Here is a 22,834-nt window from a genome sequence, read left to right as displayed (position 1 = left end):
ACAAGTGAATTTGTCTTCTTCCCCTTTCCCGATCTTTTCCTTTAACCTCTTCCAAGAATTTTTCAAAGGAATTGAGTTTAGAATTCCTTCAAAAGTATTTTTGGCCTTTTACCTGGCTCTGTAGTCCCCAGTCTTCCAGAAGTGACAGATGTGTAAATATGGAATAGTCTTTTCCTTTTTCCATCATTTTTTTTTACAGGACTTTTATTGGGGAGCAGTATGTACTTCCAGGACTTTTTTCCAAGTCAAGTTGTTGTCCCTTCAATCTTAGTTGTGGAGGGAGCCGTTCAGCTTCAAGTTGTTGTCCTTTCAGTCTTAGTTGTGGAGGGCGCAGCTCAGCTCCAGGTCCAGTTGCCCTTGTTAGTTGCAGAGGACGCAGCCCACCCACCATCCCTTTCGGGACTTGAGTTGAACCTGCAACCTTGTGACTGAGAGCCTGTGCTCCAACCAACAGCCATCTGGAAGACAGCTCAGCTTAATCTTAGTTGCAGGGGGCAGAGCCCACCATCCCTTGCGGGACTCTAGTTGAACCGGCAGCCTTGTGGTTGAGAGCCCACTGGCCCATGTTGGAATCCAGCCGGCAGCCTTCAAACTTAGGAGCACGGAGCTCCAACTGCCTGAGCCATCGGGCCGGCCCCTCCATCATTTTTTTAATTTGGAGATTTTTCAAAGGCAGAGTCCCTGTCACTTGGCCCCAGCAACTGTGAACCCATGGCCGGGCCCATCCATCCATTACCCATTTGTTCCCCGACATGATTTTGAGGCAAATCTCAGACATTATAAATATTTTAGACTGCTCTAATAAAACCAAAACACGTGATTAATTCACAAAATGGTGTTCACATTGCTAATTTTCTCATAAATTCATACTTTTTTCAGTTTGCTGAATCAAATCTACATAATGTTTACACATTGTAATTGATTAATATGTCTTTCAAGTCTCTTTTAATTTATATATTTTCCCTCCTCTTTTTCGGTTAATTGTTGAAGAGATGGCTAATTTTTGTAGAGTTTTGTAGAGTTTCCAGCATTTTGGATTTTGCAGAGTGCATCACCGTGGTGTCTAATGTTCCTTTTTCACCTGTGTATTCTCTAAATGGTAGTTGGATCTGCAGCTGCACTGTCCAAAATAGTAGCCACAGTCACATGTGACTACTTAAATTTAAATTAAGTAAACTTAAGTAAAACTAAAAATCCCTCAGTCTCATGACCCATATATCAAGTGCTCAGTAGCCATGGGTGATTAGTGGCTGCTGTATTGGACAATATAGATTAGGACATTTCTAACATTGAAAAAGTTCTGTTGGATATCACTGCTCTAGATTTTTGATCAAGTTTATTTCAGCTAAAATCTGTCACAGTGAGGGGTGCCTATCTCCATCAAGAGGCACATAATGTTTAGTTGTCCCTTTGTGATGTTAGCAGCCGTTGATGCTCAAGGTCTAAATATTTTAAGTTATTAGGGGTTACAGAACAGTAATATTCTAATTCTGTCCCTTACCTATTAGCTGAAATTCTTCTATAGAGAGACAATCCCCCTCATCTGCTATTTGGTTTCTCAGTACGACAGTTTCTCAGTGTGACAGTTTATTTAGGAAAGGCAGAATAGGATTCCCTTTATTTACCAAGTCTTCAAAATAATCATTTGGTTTGCCAGAATTCTCTAGTGATGGCCAACTGGTTCATTTTTTAAGTATTGTTGTGAATCATAGATTTAAGTAGCTTATAAAAACCTAAAAACCCATCCACTTGATATTTGGAAGGGAACATAAGCTCCGTCCCTAACTCCTTGCCTATTCTGTCTCCCAAGACAGAATTGGATGCCCCTTTCTCTGCTCCCACTGTAACTTGCTGATCACCTCCCTGGCTGCACATTTAGCTGACCAGATTCTTCTTCTTGGTTCTCAACCCACCGTAGGCAAAGATCAAGTCCCTACTGGGCTTGTATTTCCAGCACCTGGTGCAGTAATGCCTGACTCATAGTAGGACATAAGTCAACACAGGACAGAAATCCAGGCAGGGAAGGGGTCAACAGTCCCTAGACGTAAATGACAGCATTTGGAGGAAAACAGGAAGCAAGAAAAAAAGGGAGATCTTAGAGAATGCTTGGAACAGATGCTCAAAAGAGTTTAAATTAATTTAAAAGGGGAATAGGAGGAATAGGAGAACAATGTTAAGTGTTAACTACATGAGCTTTTAATTTGAATATAGGTGAAGTGGTTTTTATTGTTGGAAGGGACTGCATGGGTTTAGTTATGGACCACTATAGCTAGCTTAAGCAGAGAATGGTTAATTATAGCGTGCTAAATGGACTAAAGAAAGACCAGGCTGAGCTCTCAGGAATGACTCTGAGAGCCACATTGCAGAACTAGGCCATCTAGGGAGCTGCAGCTACTGCTTTTATGGCTGGCTGCCTGTTCCTGCATCATGATGCTTCTGCAAATGCAGAGTGTAAAACAATTGCCATGTGCCTGCCTCTGTTCAATTAACCCAGGTTCAAATTCAAATCTTCTGATAGTTAATGTAATTGGTGGAACCCAAGTCCCTACTGGGCTGTATCTTAAAACCATAGCTGCAAGGGAGTCTGGGAAGTATAGTTTCTAACTTCCTGGCTTCTGTAGTACAGGATTGCGTATCAGAAGGAGTAGAAATAGAGACTGAGTGTCTATCCATAGGATCTACCACAAGGACCTTTAAAGCTTATCTGATCCAATCTCCTCATTTTCAAGGGGAAAAAGGTAAAGCCCAGAGAGGTTTTGTTAAATTCCTCATAGTTGTTAGTGGCAAAGCCCAATCCAAAGATCTTTATTCTTTTAACGCTGCTGTATTCCATTGTGGGGGAGGTATCTTTGACTCTTTAGCTATTAGCATTGACAGTCTGCTGTAAAGGAATCCGAAGCTATTTCTCTCCGTGATATGAGACAAACAACAGGGTCCTTTTCTCCCTCTCCCCACATCATGCCCAGACTTGTAGGCCTGTCAGGGGGACCTGTAGACACAAGTTTTGCAGACAGGCCGCATTCAAAATCTCAGTGTGGGCACCTACAAGTCATGTGGCCACGGATAGTTTACAGCTCTTTGAGTCTCAGTTTTTTCTGGGTTATGAGGATATATTCCCTTCATCATCTCTGCATTTGAGAAGGTTCTCCATTCTGCCATATTGCAGAGTTGTGAAGCCTAAGGAAATGGTACATGGGACCAGGAGAGGAATTTTTATCTCGAAGGATTTGGGGAAAAATGCTTAGCATGTTTTGAGCACTCAAGCTTAGCAAACGTGTCTGTGGAAATCTTGTCCAAATGGCCATCAGCAGGTAGCTTGGATTCATATTACCATCCCACAGGAAATAGGACCATTAATTTAATGAACTTGTCTGGTGGAAGCATCAACAAAAAATAAAGGATTTAAAAATTTTTACTTTAGAAGTTTGACAGGTCAGTGACCTTAGCTAGCTTTGAAGTTGGCCAGAGGGCCAGCTGAAGTCCCTACCTCCCCAGACGCTCCTAAAGTTTTCAGTAGCACTGATACAATGATTGGTTTGTTTCTGCTGCAGAGGCCTGTTGTTTAGAACTAGAGGGGAACTTTGTGTGTTTTTTAAAATGAAAGCTGAGATCCTGTAGAAAACAGGACAGCAAGTAAGATAGCGCCAAGCCATGAGGGTTGGAGAATTGCTTGTTCTTTCTTCATTTTTCTTGCCCTGAATTAATCTCCAGACTGATGTCATCTCCCACTCTTCGTGGTAGCTTCCCCACTTCAATTAATAAGCCTTTTGACAAAGTGTTAATTTTGGATTAAGGGTGAAACTATCAAGTTTTTTCAGAAGATAGCACAGTGTAAATATCACTCCTGGCAGGTCTGGAGCAGTACCCTATCATTAAACACATTAATAATTTCTGTACCAAAACACATGAATATTGAGACAAAACAGATAAAGTCTGTGCATAGTTCCACTTCTGCTTGGGTCAGGTTTTATTGCTAAGGGAGATGGGAGAGAAAGTTGGTTTTCAGAACTTTTTGGATTACGGAGCGTTGGATGAAGGACTGGGGACTTGTGGCTCACACCGAAAGTTAGTCCCATTTTCCTTTCAGCAGAGAGAAAAATTCAAAAGCCAAAGGGATAAACAAGGGTTTTGACTGACTAACTTTTATTTAGGATCGCAGAGTTTTGGAGCTGGTCTAACTATAACAGTTAGGACTTATCGAGCACCAGGTTCTTTTTAAGTAGCTTTTCTTATTTTATTTTTAAAAAACTTTTATTTATTTAAGTGTGTTTTTCCAGGACCCATCAGCTTCAAGTCAAGTAGTTGTTTCAATCCAGTTGTGGAGGGCACAGCTCACAGTGGCCCATGTGGGGATTGAACAGGCAACCTTGTTGTTAAGAGCACCGCGCTCTAACCAACTGAGCTGATTGGCCGCCCCCTAGCTTTTCTTATTTAATTCATAATAATCCGAAGAGGCAAATATCATTATTATCTACATTTTACAGATGCTTAATTAAAGCTTAGAAAAGTTGAGTAACTTGCTTATATCCCACAGTCCATAACTAGTGGAGCAGGATTTGAACTTAGAAGTTGGAAAATACTCTGCTCTTAGTTTCATATTCTGCTGAAGAGCTCATCTAATACTATTTCATTATTTTTACATGTGGGAACTTGTGGCCCAGGGATATTACATTACATTACACAGCTAACCAGGTCTAGGTTTTCATTTGATCCTCAGCATTTCTGTTTCCTCACTCCACTCATTTTGTAACTAAGATGACTAAGGTATAACTAGTTTTGGTCTACGACTTACAGAGTAGAGTAACCAGGTAAAATCAGTTAACTCTTACTTTGAACTTTTAGGAGGTAGAGTGTTAGATATAAACCTGTGTAAACATAGTAAATATGGCCTAGTGAGCAGATATGTGACCTGGGAGGGATTGCTGGTTCTCTGGCTCATGGGACGTCATTCCAGGAATTAGATGTATCTTCTGTCTTATGCAGCCCTCATGTGAGAGAACGTTCAGAAATATGGCAGGTCTGATGTTCTGGAGAGGAGGTGACACATCTGTCACTGTTCCGGTTCATTTCTTGCTTCTTCACAAATAACCCCAAATTTAGTACCTTAAAATAATTTATTGTCATGTCTCCTAGTTCTGTGGAATGACTGAGCTCAGTGGTGTTCATCTTCCCTGGCGCTTCTCTTGCTATTGCAGTCAGAAGACAGCTGGGACTGGACTTTTCTGGGGGTTTGACTGGGCTGCACATCCAAGAGGATCTATTCATGTGGCCGGCAATTGATACTCTTTCCTTTTTTCAGATGCTTTGATTAAATAGTTCTATTTTGTTAAACAAGTTGCTATTGACGGACATATAGAATAGTTTCAGTCTTTTGCAGATCACATTATCACAGATCACATTTCAAGGCACAAGACGTGTAAAATACACTCTGGGATAAATTTCACATTTAGGAATTTATCCTAACAAACATTCCTTCCTTTCTAAGGAATGAACTATTCAGGCAAAAACTGGCTTCATCAGCCATGAATATTTTCCATTTAATTAATATTACCTCTTGCTTCAACAAGGCTCTTTTAAGGCTTCGAATATAATATCTGATAGCTGGATTGGTCATAGATGTATATAAGTGGCAAGTAGCGCTTCATGGATTGGAAGGTACACACCACTGGAGTTCCCTAAATGAGCCACTTTGTGCTGATTCAGTTTTCCATGCTGTGAAATGGGAATGTGTATGAAGGTGAGGAAATGGAAAAATTGCCTTTGCTGAGGCATATTTGGAGAACTTCTATTTTTGCTCCAAGAAAACCAGAGGAAACCTACCCTGGGAATGGGGTTCTCTCAGTCTCCATCTCCTCCCCCATTCTCTGTTTCTCCCCTGTGTTAAAAAGCTTTCTGTATCTTAGTCAGGTGATCCATTAGCCCTGCACTCCCTTAAATATTTACTAATCTCTCTTCCCTCTGCCCTTCAAGGTTTTATTCTTCTCCAACAGAATAATGCCAATGATTTGAGATTATTTTTTCATCCTGGCCTATATTAGAAGGTATCTATATTACATGCCTAGCATTTTAAAAATAGGAATTTACCAAGAGCATTAAAATAAACAAGAGTTCAGGTTTGAACTGTAGTTGGCGAGTCCTCAGGCACATACTGCAGGATTTTCAAAAGATAGTTCTAGCTTTCTACATGTTTTTAATCAGAATTACCAGGGTCAGTTGTCTATGTTCTATTTTATTAGTCCCTCCCTATCTTTATTCTGTGTAAACTTGGCCTTAAGAAGCTCAAAGTATTCAATTGCCAAGACTTGGGCCGTATTTAGTTTTTTCACATCTCTTCAAGGGAGGCAAGACCAGAATGGGGACTGCTGGACAAGGAGGAGACCAAGACCTCTTCTAGTGATAGGAATACACAGCTGGGTCTCCCTCAAGGCCAAGTGCCAGGTCCTACCCTTTGGGGAACACATGGCAGAGTTGGGGTATGAGGTCTATTCTAAGGAAGAAGGGGAGAATACATGTTGGGAGGACCTGCCAGTTGTTCCATCTTCCCCAGAGCCAAAACCTGCTTGGAATTTTTAGGAGGCAGAAGCCCCAGCCAGGCCAGTCCTAGAGAAACAGGGAGGTGGGATCCTGGAGTAACCCCCAGGATGTACCTGCCTGCACTGGGGTCCTCACAGTCTCTCTCTGTGTCCTAGTTCACTACAGGGACATGCAGTGACTCGGCGGTTCACAGCTGTGACCTGTGTGGCAAGGGCTTTCGCCTACAACGTATGCTCAACCGGCACCTCAAGTGCCACAACCAGGTTAAGAGGCACCTCTGCACCTTCTGTGGCAAGGGCTTCAACGACACCTTCGACTTGAAGAGGCATGTCCGCACGCATACAGGTGAGGAAGGGGCATGCGCTTAGCTTTTGGTTTTATTTTTCTGGCCAAGAGTTCCTGTTTCTTTCCCACCAAAGAACCAAGTCGGGAACATGGAGCAGTGTCATATTTCTGGAAAGATCACAGGATGGCGCATTTGGAGCCAGCCCATCTGGGTTCACCTCCTGGCTGTGCTATCTGCCAGCTGTGTCACCTTGGACCAGGCCAGCCCCCTCTCTTAGCCTATTTCCCCCCCTTGTAAGATGGGGCTGATGATACATGTTCTGGCTCAGCTCAAGACAAATGCCTGGTTGGAGGTATTCTGAGAATTGTGATGCCTGACGCAGTGCTGCGGGATTTCATAGTTCAGCCCCTTCTCTGGGGGTTGTGGTCCCTGTGGTCCTATTGGTGGTATTTTATGCTCTGTTCTTGGGAAGTAAGCCTGTGTCCAAACAGCATCATGTTCTTCCTGAGATCTCAAAAGAAGAAAGTGTTTGGCCTCACTTAGAGATGACTGAGCCTCCTACTTGAGGCTGGCAGGAAAGCCTCTTCCTTTCCTTGGGCCTCCTTCAGTTTCTCTCCTGATGTGAGGGTCTGAGTCCTCCCAGCTCATTTCACAGAGAATCCTGCACGTGCTCATGAGCTTCTCTCCCAGCCCTTTTAATTGGTCGCAGCATCATTAGTTTTATCTTAGAAACATCTGGCCTCCACTCTTCTCGAGGTCCACAGTCCACTCCTTTGTCAGAGAGATCCGTTGAGGAGAATTCTAAGGATGCTACTTTCCTGCTAAAAAGTCTCCAACTGTGGATGGGAGGAACTCGAAACTTGTCTTGATGAGCTTCGAGTCCCTCATCCCATTTCATCTCATGTAAACCTATCCCATCATAACTCATTCAACCCCATCCTGGTTGCTACCCACGCTCTCTACAGCCTCATAGAATTTACTGTGTATAGTCCTCCTGATCCCTATAGCCCTTTCAGAGTTTAGGGTTTCCCCTGGCATTTTGGTGGGGATGGGAATATGTCCACTCCTCCCTCCAGATGGGGTTTTCAACTCCTGAACACCCCACCGGACCCTTCCCAGATCCTCTAATTCAGAATTCTTTTATAGCCCTTACGCTTCTTGTTCTTCGAGTACTGGCCATAAGCTGCCTCCCTGGCCTGAGGAGAGTGCCCTCCACCTCAGAGGGTGGACTGGCATACTAAAAGGTTTCTTTTTTTCCCCTCTTAAAAACTTTTTCTAAAAATAATTTTTCATTGAAATGTAACACACATCTAGAAAAGTACACAAGTCCTCGGTGCACAACTCAACAAATTTAGGCATTGTTGTCAAGTGAACACATCCATATAACTAGCACCCCGATGAAGAAACACGATATTTCCAGACCCTAGAAGTCATTGCCTACGCTCTCATGCCGCCTCTAAATCACTATCTCCTTCCTTCCAAGAGGCACTGCTATTGCAGCTTCTAACAGTATAAATTACTGTTGCCTAGTTTTGAATGTGATGGAAATGGAACCCTATAGTGTGTACTCTTTTGGGTCTGGCTGTAAGGCTTCTGTTTTAGTCCCGAGCAACAGTGAGTCAGTAAAAGTTGGACCTCTGTCAAACTGGCCTCCAGGCACTTCCAGGCCAGTCTGGCACCTTAAGTTGGGGCAGGGAGCATGCTTAGGGAGTGTCAGGGTTGGGGATGGTCCTGTGGGATAATGGAGGGTCCTGGAGGTAGCGGTGGGTTTTATAGGTGGTAGGCTGAATCCATTAAGTGACTATAAATCTAGGCTCATAGACAACCGACCCAAGGGCTAGAGGGAAAAACAAAGTGAAGAGGGCTCAGGGAGCACTGTTGGCTGTTGGTACCTTCAGTTGGAGTAAACATTGAACTGCTTCATTAGTACCTGAGTTAATTCTCTGTTGATGGAGAATTAACTAGGAAATATTAGGGACTGACTGCTTCTTAGGGAAGAGTTTGCAAGTTGAGTTGGTGGTAGAGTAGTTAAGAACTCTGGGTCTGAGTTAGCTGACTGTTTAAGCAGTTTATTTGGGAGATGATCCCAGGAGGCACAGTGAGGGGGTGGAGTGGGGAGATAAAGGAGAAGAGTGAGTTAACGAGCGGGTTACCACTGTGGGCAACTGGGGCTCAATCCCACTGGGGTCCCTCTGAAGAAATATATAGAATGCACCCCAGAATTGCGCCAGGGTTGAGGAAGCTAGGGTATTGATCTATCAACTCCTCTCCCTCCTTGCTTGGGAGTCCATCCTGGGACCCTCATCTCCTAGGCAGTCCCTCACCCCCAGCCCCTTACAGGCCTCTCATGTTTACTGGGGACCATCCTCAGGAGATGTGGGAACTGGCCTTATAGGAACTACCTGAGATTACCTGGCAGTAGGCTGAGGAGGCTTGCGTTGGGGGTGGATAGTGTCTGCTCAGGCAGTAGAAGGGTTAGCAAGTGAGGAGGGTGGCTTGGCAGAGAACGGAGACTACAGAGGGCTACATAGTTTCCTCAGATGCAGCAAGCTGCGAAAGGTCACTTTCCTTAATGCCAGGCTCTCAGCATTTATCATCTTATCCCAAACAACCCTGAGGAGTCAGTGCTGTTGTTACCCTCACTTCACAGATGAGGAGACCAGGCTCAGGGAGGTACACAACAAAGGTGGTAGAGCTGGGAACCAGACTGGCTGGTCCTGAAGTTCATGGTCTTCTGTCTTCCACAGAGTGGCCTTCTCTGCCTCCTTTGCCTCCCAGTGCCTTCCTCTTTCAGTGTTCTCCCTGGGGCTGGGGCTTCAGCAGCCTGCCCCCTTTCAGTTTATAGAAGTCTGTCTGCTCTGGAAGAAGGTGAGAAAAAGGCAAACTCAGAGCTAGCACAAACTGCACACTGCAGCCTGGGCTTTAGCAGGTTGCACAGGGGCCTGAGAGTGTGCGTTCAGTGGTGTCTAAATGTCCTTTGCCCACAGAGTGAGCAAGAAAAGGCATGGCATGCACCCCCCAGACTCCTGGGCTCCTCCATCTTCTGTTCCTCAAAGGTGATACTTCTAGTGATTTTTAGAGGAAGGGCTGAACTCATTGAGGTCCCCTGAAGGGAGAGTCTAATACTGAGGAGACATCTAGGAATGGGAAAACCTACAGCTGCACTGGCCACTACAACACCCACTGGCCATGTGTGGCTGCTGAGTCCCTGTAATGAGGCATACTGTAAATGTCAGACACTAGATTTTGAAGGCTTAATGCAAAATAAGAATGTAAAATATCTCAATTTTTAATGTTAATTTCATGTTGAAGTGGTAATATTTTGAATATATTGGGTTAGATAAAATCTATCATTAAAATTAATTTCATGTGTTTTTTACTTATTTTAATGAGGCTACTAGGCATTTTAAAATTCCAAAGTGGTTCCAAATGGTTTGCATTTTAATTTCTATTGGACACACTCAGATCATTGAAATCTACAGAAAACCGTTAAAAATGTTTTAATCATAATCTTGACTCTTAAAGTGATCAACAAATGGGATTATAGAAATGTCTTGACCCTGTTTTCCCTGTGCTCGTTTATTTTGTAATGGAAATATGACTCGAAATAACAATGAACTAGAAAAAGGAGCCAGGGGCTTACTGACAAAGCAGCTGGTAGCAAACTGAAAAAGGAGGGCCAGCTCTGGGGATGCTGCTGTCCCAGACGGGCCCGGGGAGCAGCCCTGGCCTCCTGGTGTGAGACACCCGACTTGCTATCTTTTGAGCTCTGTGCCAACGGGATAACCAGTAAATAGGGCAAAAATGTGGGGTTTTCAGATATTTTTTAAGTTCGTGTGAACAACCTCACTCTTTCCAAAAGATCTCACGAGAATTCTGTGAATTCAGTCTTGCCTTTGATTGAGACATGAATATTGGATTTTTGCTATTGACTATTCAGTAAATGTATTTAGACCAGAAGCAAAGATATGGACCGTGTTAACACAAATACATTTAGAAAGTTGAGCAAAGGGTATGTTTGCTCACAGTCCGACTAGACCAGGCCATGACTAATTTAAAGTCATGGCCTTTATGGATCCCAGGACCCTTCTGAGGTTGTAGGTACAGTATTGGTGAGGTGGGCAAAGACAATGGGATAGAGAATCAGGATTCACCCCCCTGGCCCCCACGTCTCCTCCTATCCCCTGCAACTACTGAGAGGACGGGGCATGTAAGGAAAGACTCAAAACACAAGGAAGCATCTTGGAAAAGATCCAGGGAAACCAGAGCCTGAAAATGTCTTGCCTTAATATCCAAGCAGATGAAAGAAAAGATTAAGATGTCTTTTTTGGATATGACTTTACCAAGAAGAGAGTAAATCAGAGCACTGTGTGTGAGATGGGGAGAGGGATGTCAGGTACATGATGTCTGATTCAAGATTGGAAGACAGAAGCTAGTGCAAAAAAAACCCACAACATTTTGTGAAACTATGTCAGCAAGCAAGCATCTATTTTCGATCCAAATTGTCTTAGGTCAGGTTCCCTAGAAGCAGATTCCAAGATGATGATTCTTATAAAATGATTTGTTGAGGGAGGGCTCTCAGGAGAAACCTGTAAGGGAGGGGGAAGCAGGAGGGTAGAGGAGGGAGCTGAGCAGGGTGTGCCCTCAGCTGGAGTCCAGCCCTGGCCCTGGCCTGATCCCACAGGGTTCTGGAGTGTGGATGGCACCACAGCCTTCTCCTGGCTAAACGCAAGTGGGGGATGTTTCTGCGCCATGTCAGTCAGATATTGGCTGAAGGCTGCCTCTCTCCTGGTCAGGGAGGTCAATTCCTCGGTGCCTATTCCTTGGAGAAGGGGGCAACCGGGAGTGGTTAGCTGCCAATACACATGACAGCTGGGGAACAATGCACTGGTTCAGAAACTGGGCCTGGACAGAGGACCAACAGCATCCACTACATACATAATGGAGATACTTGTTCTGTTTAAGTCAGGTTGACAGGACCTTGAAGGCCAAGGTGGGAAATTATGGCTGTTGATCCACCGCAGGTCCAAAAGGGAGTGGGGGGTATGAGCTTTAAAGAAACCAACGTATATTCAGTTCACAGCCCGTGAAGAACATCATGGGCCTGTTTTTAGAGAATTTTCTTTTGGATTTCAGTGTTGAACCAGCTGGGATGCATCCTAAGAATGGCCATCTGTTGAGGCAATGATTTGATTTTGGTCGGGGAAGATCCGTATTTCAGAGTGAAAAATAACCAACGCTCACATGGGCCAGACTGCACTCAGTGTCTGCATCCTTGATACTCAAAGTGTAGTCCGTGCACCAGCAGCATTCACAGCACCTGGGAGCATGTTGGAAACTCAGAATCACATTTACTGAGGGCAGCGTTTACTGTATGACCAGATGTGCCATCCTCATCAGACAATTACAGCTTTTATTGAAAGGATTTTATTTTTCTCATTTGTAAAATGACTACTTATTCTGTAAAAGACTTCAGCCAATATAAAAGTTATAGAGAAGAAAATGTAAGCCACAACAAACAGTTGAAAAGGCCCACACATCTGTAGGGATCCCAGCTCAGTCTTCACAACTCTGACTTATATAAAGGAATCAGTTTAATTAAGATGCTTGCCATTCCTGTGGAAGCTTCTGAGTTCCATAGAGAGAAGCTGAGAAATTCAGATTTGAGGTCAGGGAAGTAGGGAGGGGGCACTGGCCAAAACCACAGCATCTGCCCCTGGGTTGCCTTCTGGCCTTATCTTCCATCGGCCACATTGAAAGGGACTGAAGGCAAACAAATCCCATCTTGATTGAAGGAGAGGAAACAATGTTGTCTTTGTTTGGAGCCTAAAGGGAAGGATTGACTGGATTGGGGAAAATGCAGATTGGGATAAATTTGGAGTGGGGCAGGAGGAGAAAGAATAGAATGCCCACTACCTCTAGTGAGTTGAATGCTGTCTTGTGGGATTGTCTCCTTTACACATCAAACTGTGTCTCCTTTATTTTATTTTTACTTACTTTTTTAGCTAAAAAAATAATATGGGGGCGGGGGGAATGACAGAAAAACAAAGTAAGCCTCTTTTCTCATATCCCTGTTCCACTCCTGTTCTACCATTTAATTTTTAAAGACGACTTTCCGGAAGTTTTTAATACACATTGCTCTTTTCTTGGAGATTGTTTCATAGCTATACAGGTAGACAAACTCTTTTTAATAATTGTCAGGGTATTTCTTAAATAGGAGATTATGACATAGTTCAAATATGGAGGCATCATCATTTCTCCTTGCCCCCGTTGATGACACTTATTTCCAGTTTCGGGGGTTTCTCCTTTTATTTATTTCTTCTTCTTTCTTTACACTTGATCTTAGCCAAAAGGCTGAGAAGCGATGTCTTCTTTTTCTTTTTTTAATTTCAGGCAGTACTACCATGAATATTCTTTGCCTACCGGTGTGAGTCTTTCTGTAGATAATTTGCCTGAAGTGGGCCAAAGGATAGACACATTATGAGCTTTTATGGGCATTGCCACGTTGCCTTCCAAGGAGGTCACCTTAAATATACACTCCAACAAAAAGGTCTGCAAAAAGCTTCTTGCTGAAATATATGTTTGGACAAAGTTCGATAAATGGAGCACTTAGCTATAGCAAGGAAAGCAAGCAGAAAATGCCAATAATGGAGAATTTCTTTTGGTGATATGAAGCTTGATTTTGGTAGTCAGAATGGCAGATTTGAAAAGAAGAAACCTTTTTTGAGTACCCCAGCACACACTACTTTTTGGACTAGGTAATACAGGCCTATGACACAAAATTTAAAAGGGTAGACAGTGAAGGAAGTCTCTTCTCTCTCCATCAGCCACCTAATGACCACATTTCAAAAACTTTTTTTTTTTTACTCTGTGAAACAATATATCCAAAACTGCGTACAAATACAAAAAGTGTACACATAGGTACAATTTAAAGACAAATACTAAATATTCACGTCTCCACCAGCCAGTGTATGAGTGGAGCATATTTGTGTTATGTTGAGCTGGATTGTAAGCTCTTGCTGTTGTGTCCCACTGAGTACTTAGTATATACTGGCCCTCTGCATGTGATGTGTAGGTTAATCCTCAGAGCAGCCTTACAAGGGTGTATGGATATTATCCCCATTTTACAGGTAAGAAAACTGAGGTTTGGGGGGGTGTTCAGCAATCTGATCATGGACTCAGTTAATGAGTAGCAGATGTGTAATGCTTGGGTTTTCAGTGGACTTGCACTCTGTTACTGTCTAGGTGTCAGTAAATTAATGGTGTCTGGCTCAGGGATGGTGTTTTCTGGTATCTCACTCCAGACATGGGCAGGATTGGCATTTGATCAAGAGCACTGAGGTGGGTGAGGCCCCAATGTTGGGGAGGCCTTGATGTCATTCCCCCTTGTCCAGGGCTCCTCTCTGGCCACCTTTATCACCCACCCCTGAGACATGGGGGTTTGGGGGACTCCAGAAGGGAGGGGCTTATTCCCAAACCCAGAGAGGGTCACCAAGGGGCAGCTACATGGCAATGTCTGCCTGTACCATTGAGTGAAGGATGAATGTGGTATTTACAGAGAGGGGAAGGGAAGCAGGCTTGTAAATGTCAGAATTGCCATACCTAGAGTTTTTAGGGCCTCCTGTCTCCTTTCTATCGCTGTGTCTGTGGGACATCCATCCTGTAAGCCAGGCTCATTCCAACCCCTCCCTGGAAAAAAGACCCCATGCTGTAGTCACCCCCGTTATCTCCATTGTCCGGACCAGGCAGGGCTCTGACATTGTCTAGCCCTTGCTGTCCAGGCCTTGTGGGATGCCGTCTGTAGGAGATGCTCTGCTGGCCTGCTGAATGAAGAGAGGAAGGAGGCGTAACCCTGTGTGCACCAGACTCGGTCCTGGCACGCTTGCCGCTCCAAGGGGGCAGGGATCAGACAAAGCAGTACAGCCACGGCTCCATCACCTTTTCAGGTCACTGATGGGGGGTGGAAACTTCCATGAGTAGGCTTGGAAGCATCCATTTCCAGGAATCCAGAGTTTGGTACAGCCTGCTGTAAGTGTGCTGGTTTCCCCACATGTTTAGTTTAAATGTTTTAAAACAGTTATTTCCATGAACTATTGAAAGGAGCAACTGGTCTCTGGGTGAATTTCTGTTTTGATGAGCTGTGCGTTTGAAACAGGTTTGTTGTTTGATCTGCCAGAGGTAGGGGGCAGCCAGCTGCCTTGTGGGCATATTCGTTCGGAAAGGTCTCATAGACCTTAAATTTGTAGAAAACTAACCCCAAGGATGTTAGTTCTCATTCATTCATTCATTTAAATATTATTACTGAACACCTATTATGTGTCAAGTGCTGAGGATTATAAAGGAGTTTCTTAACTTTTGGTCGTTTTTCTAGAATGTGTGAAATATAGGCCTGTATTCTGCTTGAGTATGTTGGAATAACATCTCACCATAACATTGATCCAACACAATTTTTTTTCATAAGAGAGTTGGAGGAAACGATGTGTGCTTCTGGATGTAGACTGGAGGAGAAAGGAGTGATTTGATTTGTTCACATGGTTGGATGGAGGTGGGGGAATTTTTTTTTCCATTTTGACATCCTTTATCATCTGCATGTACTTCAAAAAATCTTTATCAACAGAAATGGCCCCCCCTCCACAGCCACCATTAAGGAACTGGGGACATTGAACCTTGAAGAGAAGACATTGGGTGAGGGCAGCATGGCTACCTTCAGACACCGGAAGTGCTGTCCTTACGATTTTTAATTTGGCATCATTTTAGACCTGTGACTCTCAAAGACCTGGTACAAGCATCCTCAGCATCCCCTGGGAAAGTGTTAGAAATGTAGTCTCATCCCCGCCCCAGAATCGGGTAGGGCCAGGAACCTGTGTTTTGACAAGCCTCCTGGGTTGGAGAACTGCAGCTTTCACATTGAATTCAGTATGCAGGTGGGGCCTGAGACTACATTTCCAACAAGCTCGCAGGTGACGCAATTTTCGTCTGTTGGACCATGGACCACACATTAGCATTAGTACCAGGTAGTATAAGCCAGTATGATATGTAAGGGTGTGGGCTGGGGCAGTACTTCCTCAATCTGTATAGTTTTTTTAAAAATAAATTTTATTGGGGAACAGTGTGTTTTTCCAGGACCCATCAGCTCCAAGTCAAGTCATTGTTTTCAATTTAGTTGTGGAGGGAACAGCTCACTGGCCCATATGGGAATCGCACCAGTGACCATGGTGTTATGAGCACTGTGCTCTAACCAACTGAGCCAACCAGCCGCCCCCACCCTCTATAGTTTTTAAAAGATGGGATTTGGGTACAGCAGTACGACAAAACGCCATGGTGCTGTTAAAGAGGAATGAAATCAAGCAGTAAGCACCAACATGGAAAAATCTCCAGCATTATTGTTAAGTGAAAAATGTAGATTTTGAAAATATCTTTTGATAAATTTGCTTCTATTAAAGCCAGCATAGTAAAATCATAATAAATTCCATTATTATATAAATTTAATATTTAAACATTTTAAAATGTAATTTTTAATACCCCTACTTTTCAATTTTTCAGTATTTTATTCAACAGTCAAACATTCTGGGGAAAAATAACTATTAAAAAATATGTAAAACCATATGATTTCACTCATGTGGAATATGAAACAAAAAGTAAGAAACGAACTAACAAAATGAACAAAAATAAACTCATAGATACAGTAGAATGGTAGTAACCAGAGTGGAAAAGGGGTGAGGGGAGGGTGAAGTGGGTAAAAGGGGTCAAATATATAGTAATGGAAGGAAACTAGAATTCAGGTGGGGAGCATGCAGTAGAGTACACAGATGTCTAATGCTGTACAACTGAAAGTTATATTATTAACTAAGGTTACCTAATAAATGTAATTAAAAACATGTATTTTTATGTGTAGGGGAACACATTTTTCCTTTTACCTCAAGCTATAGTGTGGCTCCACACGGCACTGTCAGATTCTGTCATCATTTAAAATTATGATAACTTGTTCATCATCGATTATTTTTATGTACTTTGATTTTTAAATATTATTAATATTTATCTTAATTGATGAGTTTTGGGGGTACCCTTAAATTTTATTCCAGAGACTTTGGGGATTCTTCCAGGCAGTGGCCCTCCTGGTCTCTGGCCTCTGAGATGGTCTGACTGTGGTGGCAAACCCCTTTTTGCTCCCCATACCCCCAGCACAATATTCACCCTCTCCCAGGCTTCCATGCTTATGTGACACTGTGCTTCCTTTACAGCCAGGATCCCCTCCTTTAGAGCTTAAGTTAGACCTTACTTAAGTCTTTGTCTGACATTCCGACCTCCCACAGTCAGGGTGAGTACTACTGATGGGGGAAATAGGAATGACTGTATTTTTATAAGGCTGAGCTCCCTGGTATATGAGTATATGGCACATGTGAACTCTCCATCTAAAAGGCAAGCCCCACTAATATTATCCCTGTTCTAAAGTCACTGTGAGGTCTAGTTTGGAAATGTTTTCATAACTGTAGCAGACGCCATCAGTGTCCTGCCCCCGTCCCCAGCCCCTTCCATTTCTGGGCATACCCTTCCACTCAGCAACTGTCCACACCTGCAACCTTGTTCTTGTGTTCTTGCTGGAGGCTCCCTACCCGAAGCAGGCCAGAAGTACTGGGGAGGTAGAATCAGTGCCACCCAGCGGAGCCCTCAACAGTGCTGCCAGGGCAGGTGGGTAAAAAGACCCAGCTCCCAGTGGATAGGTGACTGAGGTCAGTGTTCACTGTTTCCCAACTTGCTCAGCCTACTGGATTCTGGTTGTCTATAGCAATTACTGGCTTGATAACCCCACCTGATAGGGGCTCTTTCCCATGTCCCTGTCTCACTTCTTTACTCCCCTACAAGTACTTCCTGGGGTCCCCTCCCAAATAACTCCTTATACTGGAATATTTGTCACAAGATCTGTTTCCTCAAAATTCCAAACTAAAGTAAAAGCAAGGTTTACTTTGCCTACTCTAAAATCAAAACATTAAGGCACACAAGTAGAAAGAATAAAACTGCATCCATTTTTGTTTGTTCATGTGGATGCTGTGAACCTTTGTGGACAGTTTTGTATCCCGCTCTATTTACCTCCTGTTGAATCCTTGGTCATCATGATTGTTTTTTCTTCCTACTTCTCCCACCCTTAGCACCTAGCAACCATTTTTCTATGAGTTTGACTTTTCCACGTATCAGTGATACCAGTGCAGTATTTGTCTTTCTCGGGCTTGTGTCACTTAGTATAATGCCCTCAAGATCTATCCATGTTGTCGCAAATGACAGGATTTCCTTCTTAGTCATGGCAGAATAATATTTCATTGTACAAATATACCGCATCTTTTTTATCCATTCATTCATCGATGGAATCCTAGGTTGTTTCCATGTCTTGGCTATTGTGCAGAATGCTGCTATGAACATGGAGTGCAGCTATCTCTTTGAACTTGTTTTCATTTCCTTTGGGTATGTATCCTAGAAGTGGGATAGCTGGGTCATAAGGGAGTTCTATTTTTAATTTTTTTGAGGAAATTCCATACTGTTTTCCATAGCGGCTGCACCAGTTTACATTCCCACCGACAGTGTACAGGATTCCCTTTTCTCCGTGTCCTTGCCAACACTTTGTTATCTTGCCTTTTTGATAATAACCATTCTGAAAAGTGTGAGATGATATTGTGTTTGTGATTTGCATTTTCCTGATGATTTAGTGATGTTGAGCACGTTTTCATGTACCCATTGGCCATTTGGGGAAATGTATCTTTAGTTCCTCTGCCCATTTTTGAATTGGGTAGTTTGCTTTTTTGCTGTTGGGTTGTACGTGATGACTTTTTTTTAAATTTTTTATTTTTTATTGGGGAACAGTATGTTTTTCCAGGACCTAGCAGCTCCAAGTAAAGTCGTTGTTTTCCATCTAGTTGTGGAGGGTGCAGTTCACTGGCCCATGTGGTAATCGAACCGGTGACCTTGGTATTATGAGCACTGTGCTCTAACCAACGGAACCAATTGGCTGCCCCACATGATGATTTTCGATGTCTTCCTACTTGGGAGGCTCTGGCTTGGCTGTGACCAACCAGTGATGCATCTGCCCCTCGCCCTTGCAGGCATTCGTCCCTACAAATGTAACGTCTGCAACAAAGCCTTCACCCAGCGCTGCTCCTTGGAGTCCCACCTGAAGAAGATCCATGGAGTGCAGCAGCAGTATGCCTACAAGCAACGCCGGGATAAGCTCTACGTCTGCGAGGATTGTGGCTACACAGGCCCCACCCAGGAGGACCTGTACCTGCACGTGAACAGTGCTCACCCAGGCAGCGCGTTTCTCAAAAAGACATCCAAAAAACTAGCAGCCCTTTTGCAAAACAAGCTGACCTCCACACTCCAGGAAAATGCCAACCTGAGCGAGGAGGAGGAGAAATGAGGAGGAAGAGGGGAGAGATTCCAACGCTGCCACATTTACATGGATTTTTGGTTTGGAGGGTCCCCCATCCCACGGCTCTTTCTAATTACAAGTGTTCAGTTCATCTCTCTGTCCTTTTGGGGCCTCAGCAGGGGGATCTGTTCCAAGGCTGCCAGTTGTAATTGTGGCGTCAGGCCCCCTGTCACCCATGTCCTATTGAACACAGTCAAGTTAAGGAAAGTTTATGGATGGCTGTGATCACTGTGCAGGACTTTTTTTTCTTTCTTTTTTTTAAGGCTTTTCACACATGGAGGCAGAGGTGTTCTTAGAGAGACCATCATTTTATGGTGCCTTGAAATAAAGTATTTCCACTTGAAATGCTACTCAAGCAAGAAAAATGAACTTTGTTATCCTGAAAGAGTTTACAGGAATTATTTTAATAAATGAAATGTCCTCATGAAACTTTATAATAAAACAGGGGAGTGTGCAGCTATATACCTCCTTCTTTAGGGCTTACTGTGTGACATTCGACTTCAGGTTCTGAGGGGCTTGATTATTTTGTGTCAGTGAGTGGGTTTGAAGAGGCAAATCTCGAGTGTTGGGTAGGAGCACAGATAGCCGATGAAGAGATAGCATAGAACAACTAACTCATGCACGCGTATGCCTGGGGTCAACTCAACAGGTAACTCACGAATGCTCTGGTCACTTTTTGTGGCAGTGAGATTACTGCAGAGACGCCTCTGGCTGTCTGAGTCTGGGACTTGCTGGCTGAAGGCACTTCTCCCTTCCTGGAGTCCAGCACTGCGATCAGTGTGTGGCAAATGCTGGCGTGTGAGGACTAGTCACCGGCATTCATAGTGCACTTGTGGGAGGGACAGCACATCGGCGGTCTCCTTCAAGGCATGTGACTGCCGAGCACAATGACCTTTGTCCACCTGCATCTCTTCACCTGGGTAGCCTGGGAGATTCACAATAAAGCGGACCTGAGACCATAATAGGGCAAAAGGGAGGCAGCAGACAGTGGGAAGAGGGGCTGGTGAGGTGGTTTCAAGGTCCGTCCATACCTGGAAGGGCAGCCATAAGGGTCCGGAACCCTCAGGAAACCACAGTGGCCTGTGACTGGGAAAAGTATTTATCGCAGCCCCTTAAAGGCCCGTGAATTGCCCCACATTGTCCTGCCCCATCTCCCTTGGGCACTGCCTGGGCTGAGTGCTTCCGGTCCATTTCCACCTTGGAAGATCAAGAAAATCTTGCTTTCGGACCGGGTCACTTCCTGGTCTACGGAAACATTTGGATGATGAGGCCATTTTCTTATTTCCTTCCTCTTCCATCATCCCCCTTCCTCCACTCTTCCCTTGCTTTTCTCTCCCTCATTTCCGTTCATCTTCTTTCTCTACTTCTCCTCTCTCACCCTGTGGGCCAGGCATTATGCTAAGATCTGGACAGTGTAAGTAGCATATCCCATAACTTAAGTTAACACCTCTGTTCAAAATCAGCACGTTTCTTTCAGATGGAAGGAAATCAACCCTTTTGCAGGACACCTACAACCTGTGGGGCGCTGCACACGTTCTCTGGAGCCATTCTTGGAGTACTCCTGGGGAGTCAGCTCCCTGTGCTCATGAGCGAATGAGGTGACAGCAGAGGTCAGCAGTTGGCAGTCAGAGGAAGGGGCCAGGAATCCTAAATCTGTTCAAAACTCCTTTTTCTTTCTGTTCCCACTCTCCCTCCAAAAAGGAAAGAAAAGGCTTCAAGTTCAACTTGGACCTACATAAGAGGCTGGCCTGAGTCCATGGCAGGATTTGGGGGATCCTCACTCCTCTGGCTTCTCTGAATGGCCAGGCCCTGCCACAGGGCTCAAGGATTACCCTCACCCAAAGGGCCGATGTGTATCCTGCTCAGACTCACCCGAAGCCCCGGGTGCTTTGCGTAAGGCCACGTGGTCTAAACAGCCACGTTTGAGCATCTGCAATGGCAGGGATTGCACTTGGAACCCACAGCAGCACAGTGGGATGAACTTTACCCTCAGGACAGAACCAGTACTGAGGGTTCAACACTGGCTCCAGTGGGCAAATTGCTGACATCGTGCTGTGTCTCCTAGCACTCAACACTGAGGACAGAGAGGCTAGAAGGTGATTAATTTGCTTTCCTCAGTTATCTGGGTCATTTAGACACTCAGGAGCATTCCTATAAAGGAGTATCTAGTTGACTGGGACAGCTGGCCTGTGGCCTGTTTTGCCCAGGGGATTACAGAATAGCTGACGTGATGTTCTCTTTAGGGTCAGATTTTTATTGAACAGAATTCTTGGTTGCAAGTGACGGAAACTCAGATTAAAATGATTTTAACAGAAAAGGGAATGTATCGGCAAATACATCTAGGGTTGTTCCCATTTCATGGTTGTCTGGATAGGTGTTCAAATCATGTCGTCATCCCTCATCTTTCTTTTATCTGGTTTTCCCCCCAGGTGGCTTCTTTCTCAGGCAGGACCAAGTGGAAGCTGGATGGCCACCCGCAGTGCAGCAACTCATCAGAAGGAGGGTTTCTCCTTTAGCCAGAGATGTTGGGCGGATGCTTCTCATCTCTGATTGGCCCAATTTGAATTGGCACGCCCCTGAGCCAATTGCTGTGCTCTGGGAGATATAGGGCTCTCTTAGCTCAGGCCTGAGTCATATCTTCCTGCTTCCCCCGAAGCAGGGGTAGAGAAGGGAGGTCAGCTATACCTCTGGAGTGAAAGTAGTGGGAAAGTGGTTCCCTGGCAGAAAAACAGCGTGCTGTGACAGGAAATGGATGTTGGGCAGGTGTATTAGCTAAGGCAAGTTGCAGCTGCTGTAACAAAGATTCCCAACAAACGCAGTGACTTAAAGAAGAGAGGTTATTTTTTTCTCATCTGGGTTGGTAGGTGGCTCTCCTCCATGATATCACTTAGGGACACAGACTTCTTTCCTTTCTTGCTCTGCCATGCCCTAGGATATTGTCAACATGGGCATGGTTGAAGCTAGGTCTCTGTGGGTGGGTTTCAGCTGATAGGAGAGTTGTCTTGGTTTGAGTTCCTCTAGAAGCAGATTCTGAGGCAAGGGTTCAAATCAACTATTTTGGCAAGTGATCTCAGAAAGCATGTGTAAGGAAGTGTGACAGGGAAGGGAAGAAAGCCAACAAAGGGAATATAGTCAAGGAAGTTACTGCTGTGGACAGCTGGAGCTTAAGCCCCTCGAGGATCTCTGGGAGACAATACAGACATGCCTCAGAGCTACCCCACCTGAGGTGCATAGGAAACCATTTGTCCACTACCTCCCCATCCCTGGGGATTTAGTTGAGGTGCTGGCATTGGGGCATTCATTTTTGGGCCCTTCCAACTTGCCCTGTACACTGGCAAATCATGCTTCCTGTTTCAGGAAAGGCCCTCAGGCAGAGTAATGGGTTGGCCATAAGCTACCTTCAGCACATAGAGCCAAATGCTAAGGAGACCTGGGCAGGGCAGCACTGAGTCTGGTACGGGTGTGGAAAGGTCACACCCACTGTGAAGCTGCTGGCTTGGACATAGCACATGGCCCTTCCACTCATATTCCAGGGCAAGGATTTGGCCACATTACTCGGGATGTGGGAAAATGCAGCCTTCTCAGCCACAACACTC

The 22,834-nt window shown here is 44.4% G+C and overlaps 1 protein-coding gene across 2 annotated transcripts in view; it reads left to right on the top strand.

Moving 5' to 3' along the window:
- LOC308491279 (sorting nexin-5) overlaps positions 1–22,834 on the top strand; it is an 86,210-nt gene that overhangs the window by 6,012 nt on the left and 57,364 nt on the right. Inside the window, exons 4-5 of one of the 2 annotated variants that reach the window (XM_081034552.1) lie at positions 6,690–6,879; positions 18,913–19,701. In XM_081034552.1, coding sequence (XP_080890678.1) covers positions 6,690–6,879; positions 18,913–19,226 — 504 coding nt within the window. In that variant the 3' untranslated portion in view covers positions 19,227–19,701. Of the gene's footprint in view, positions 1–6,689; positions 6,880–18,912; positions 19,702–22,834 lie in introns of those variants that run through there. The other variant, XM_081034547.1, reaches the window with a different exon arrangement.

This window comes from Rhinolophus hipposideros (genome assembly GCF_964194185.1).
Source record: "Rhinolophus hipposideros genome assembly, chromosome: 22".
In the NCBI taxonomy this organism is placed as follows: Eukaryota; Metazoa; Chordata; class Mammalia; order Chiroptera; family Rhinolophidae; genus Rhinolophus; species Rhinolophus hipposideros.
Note: the sequence above shows the minus strand (reverse complement) of the source record. Positions and strands in the feature narration are given on the sequence as shown.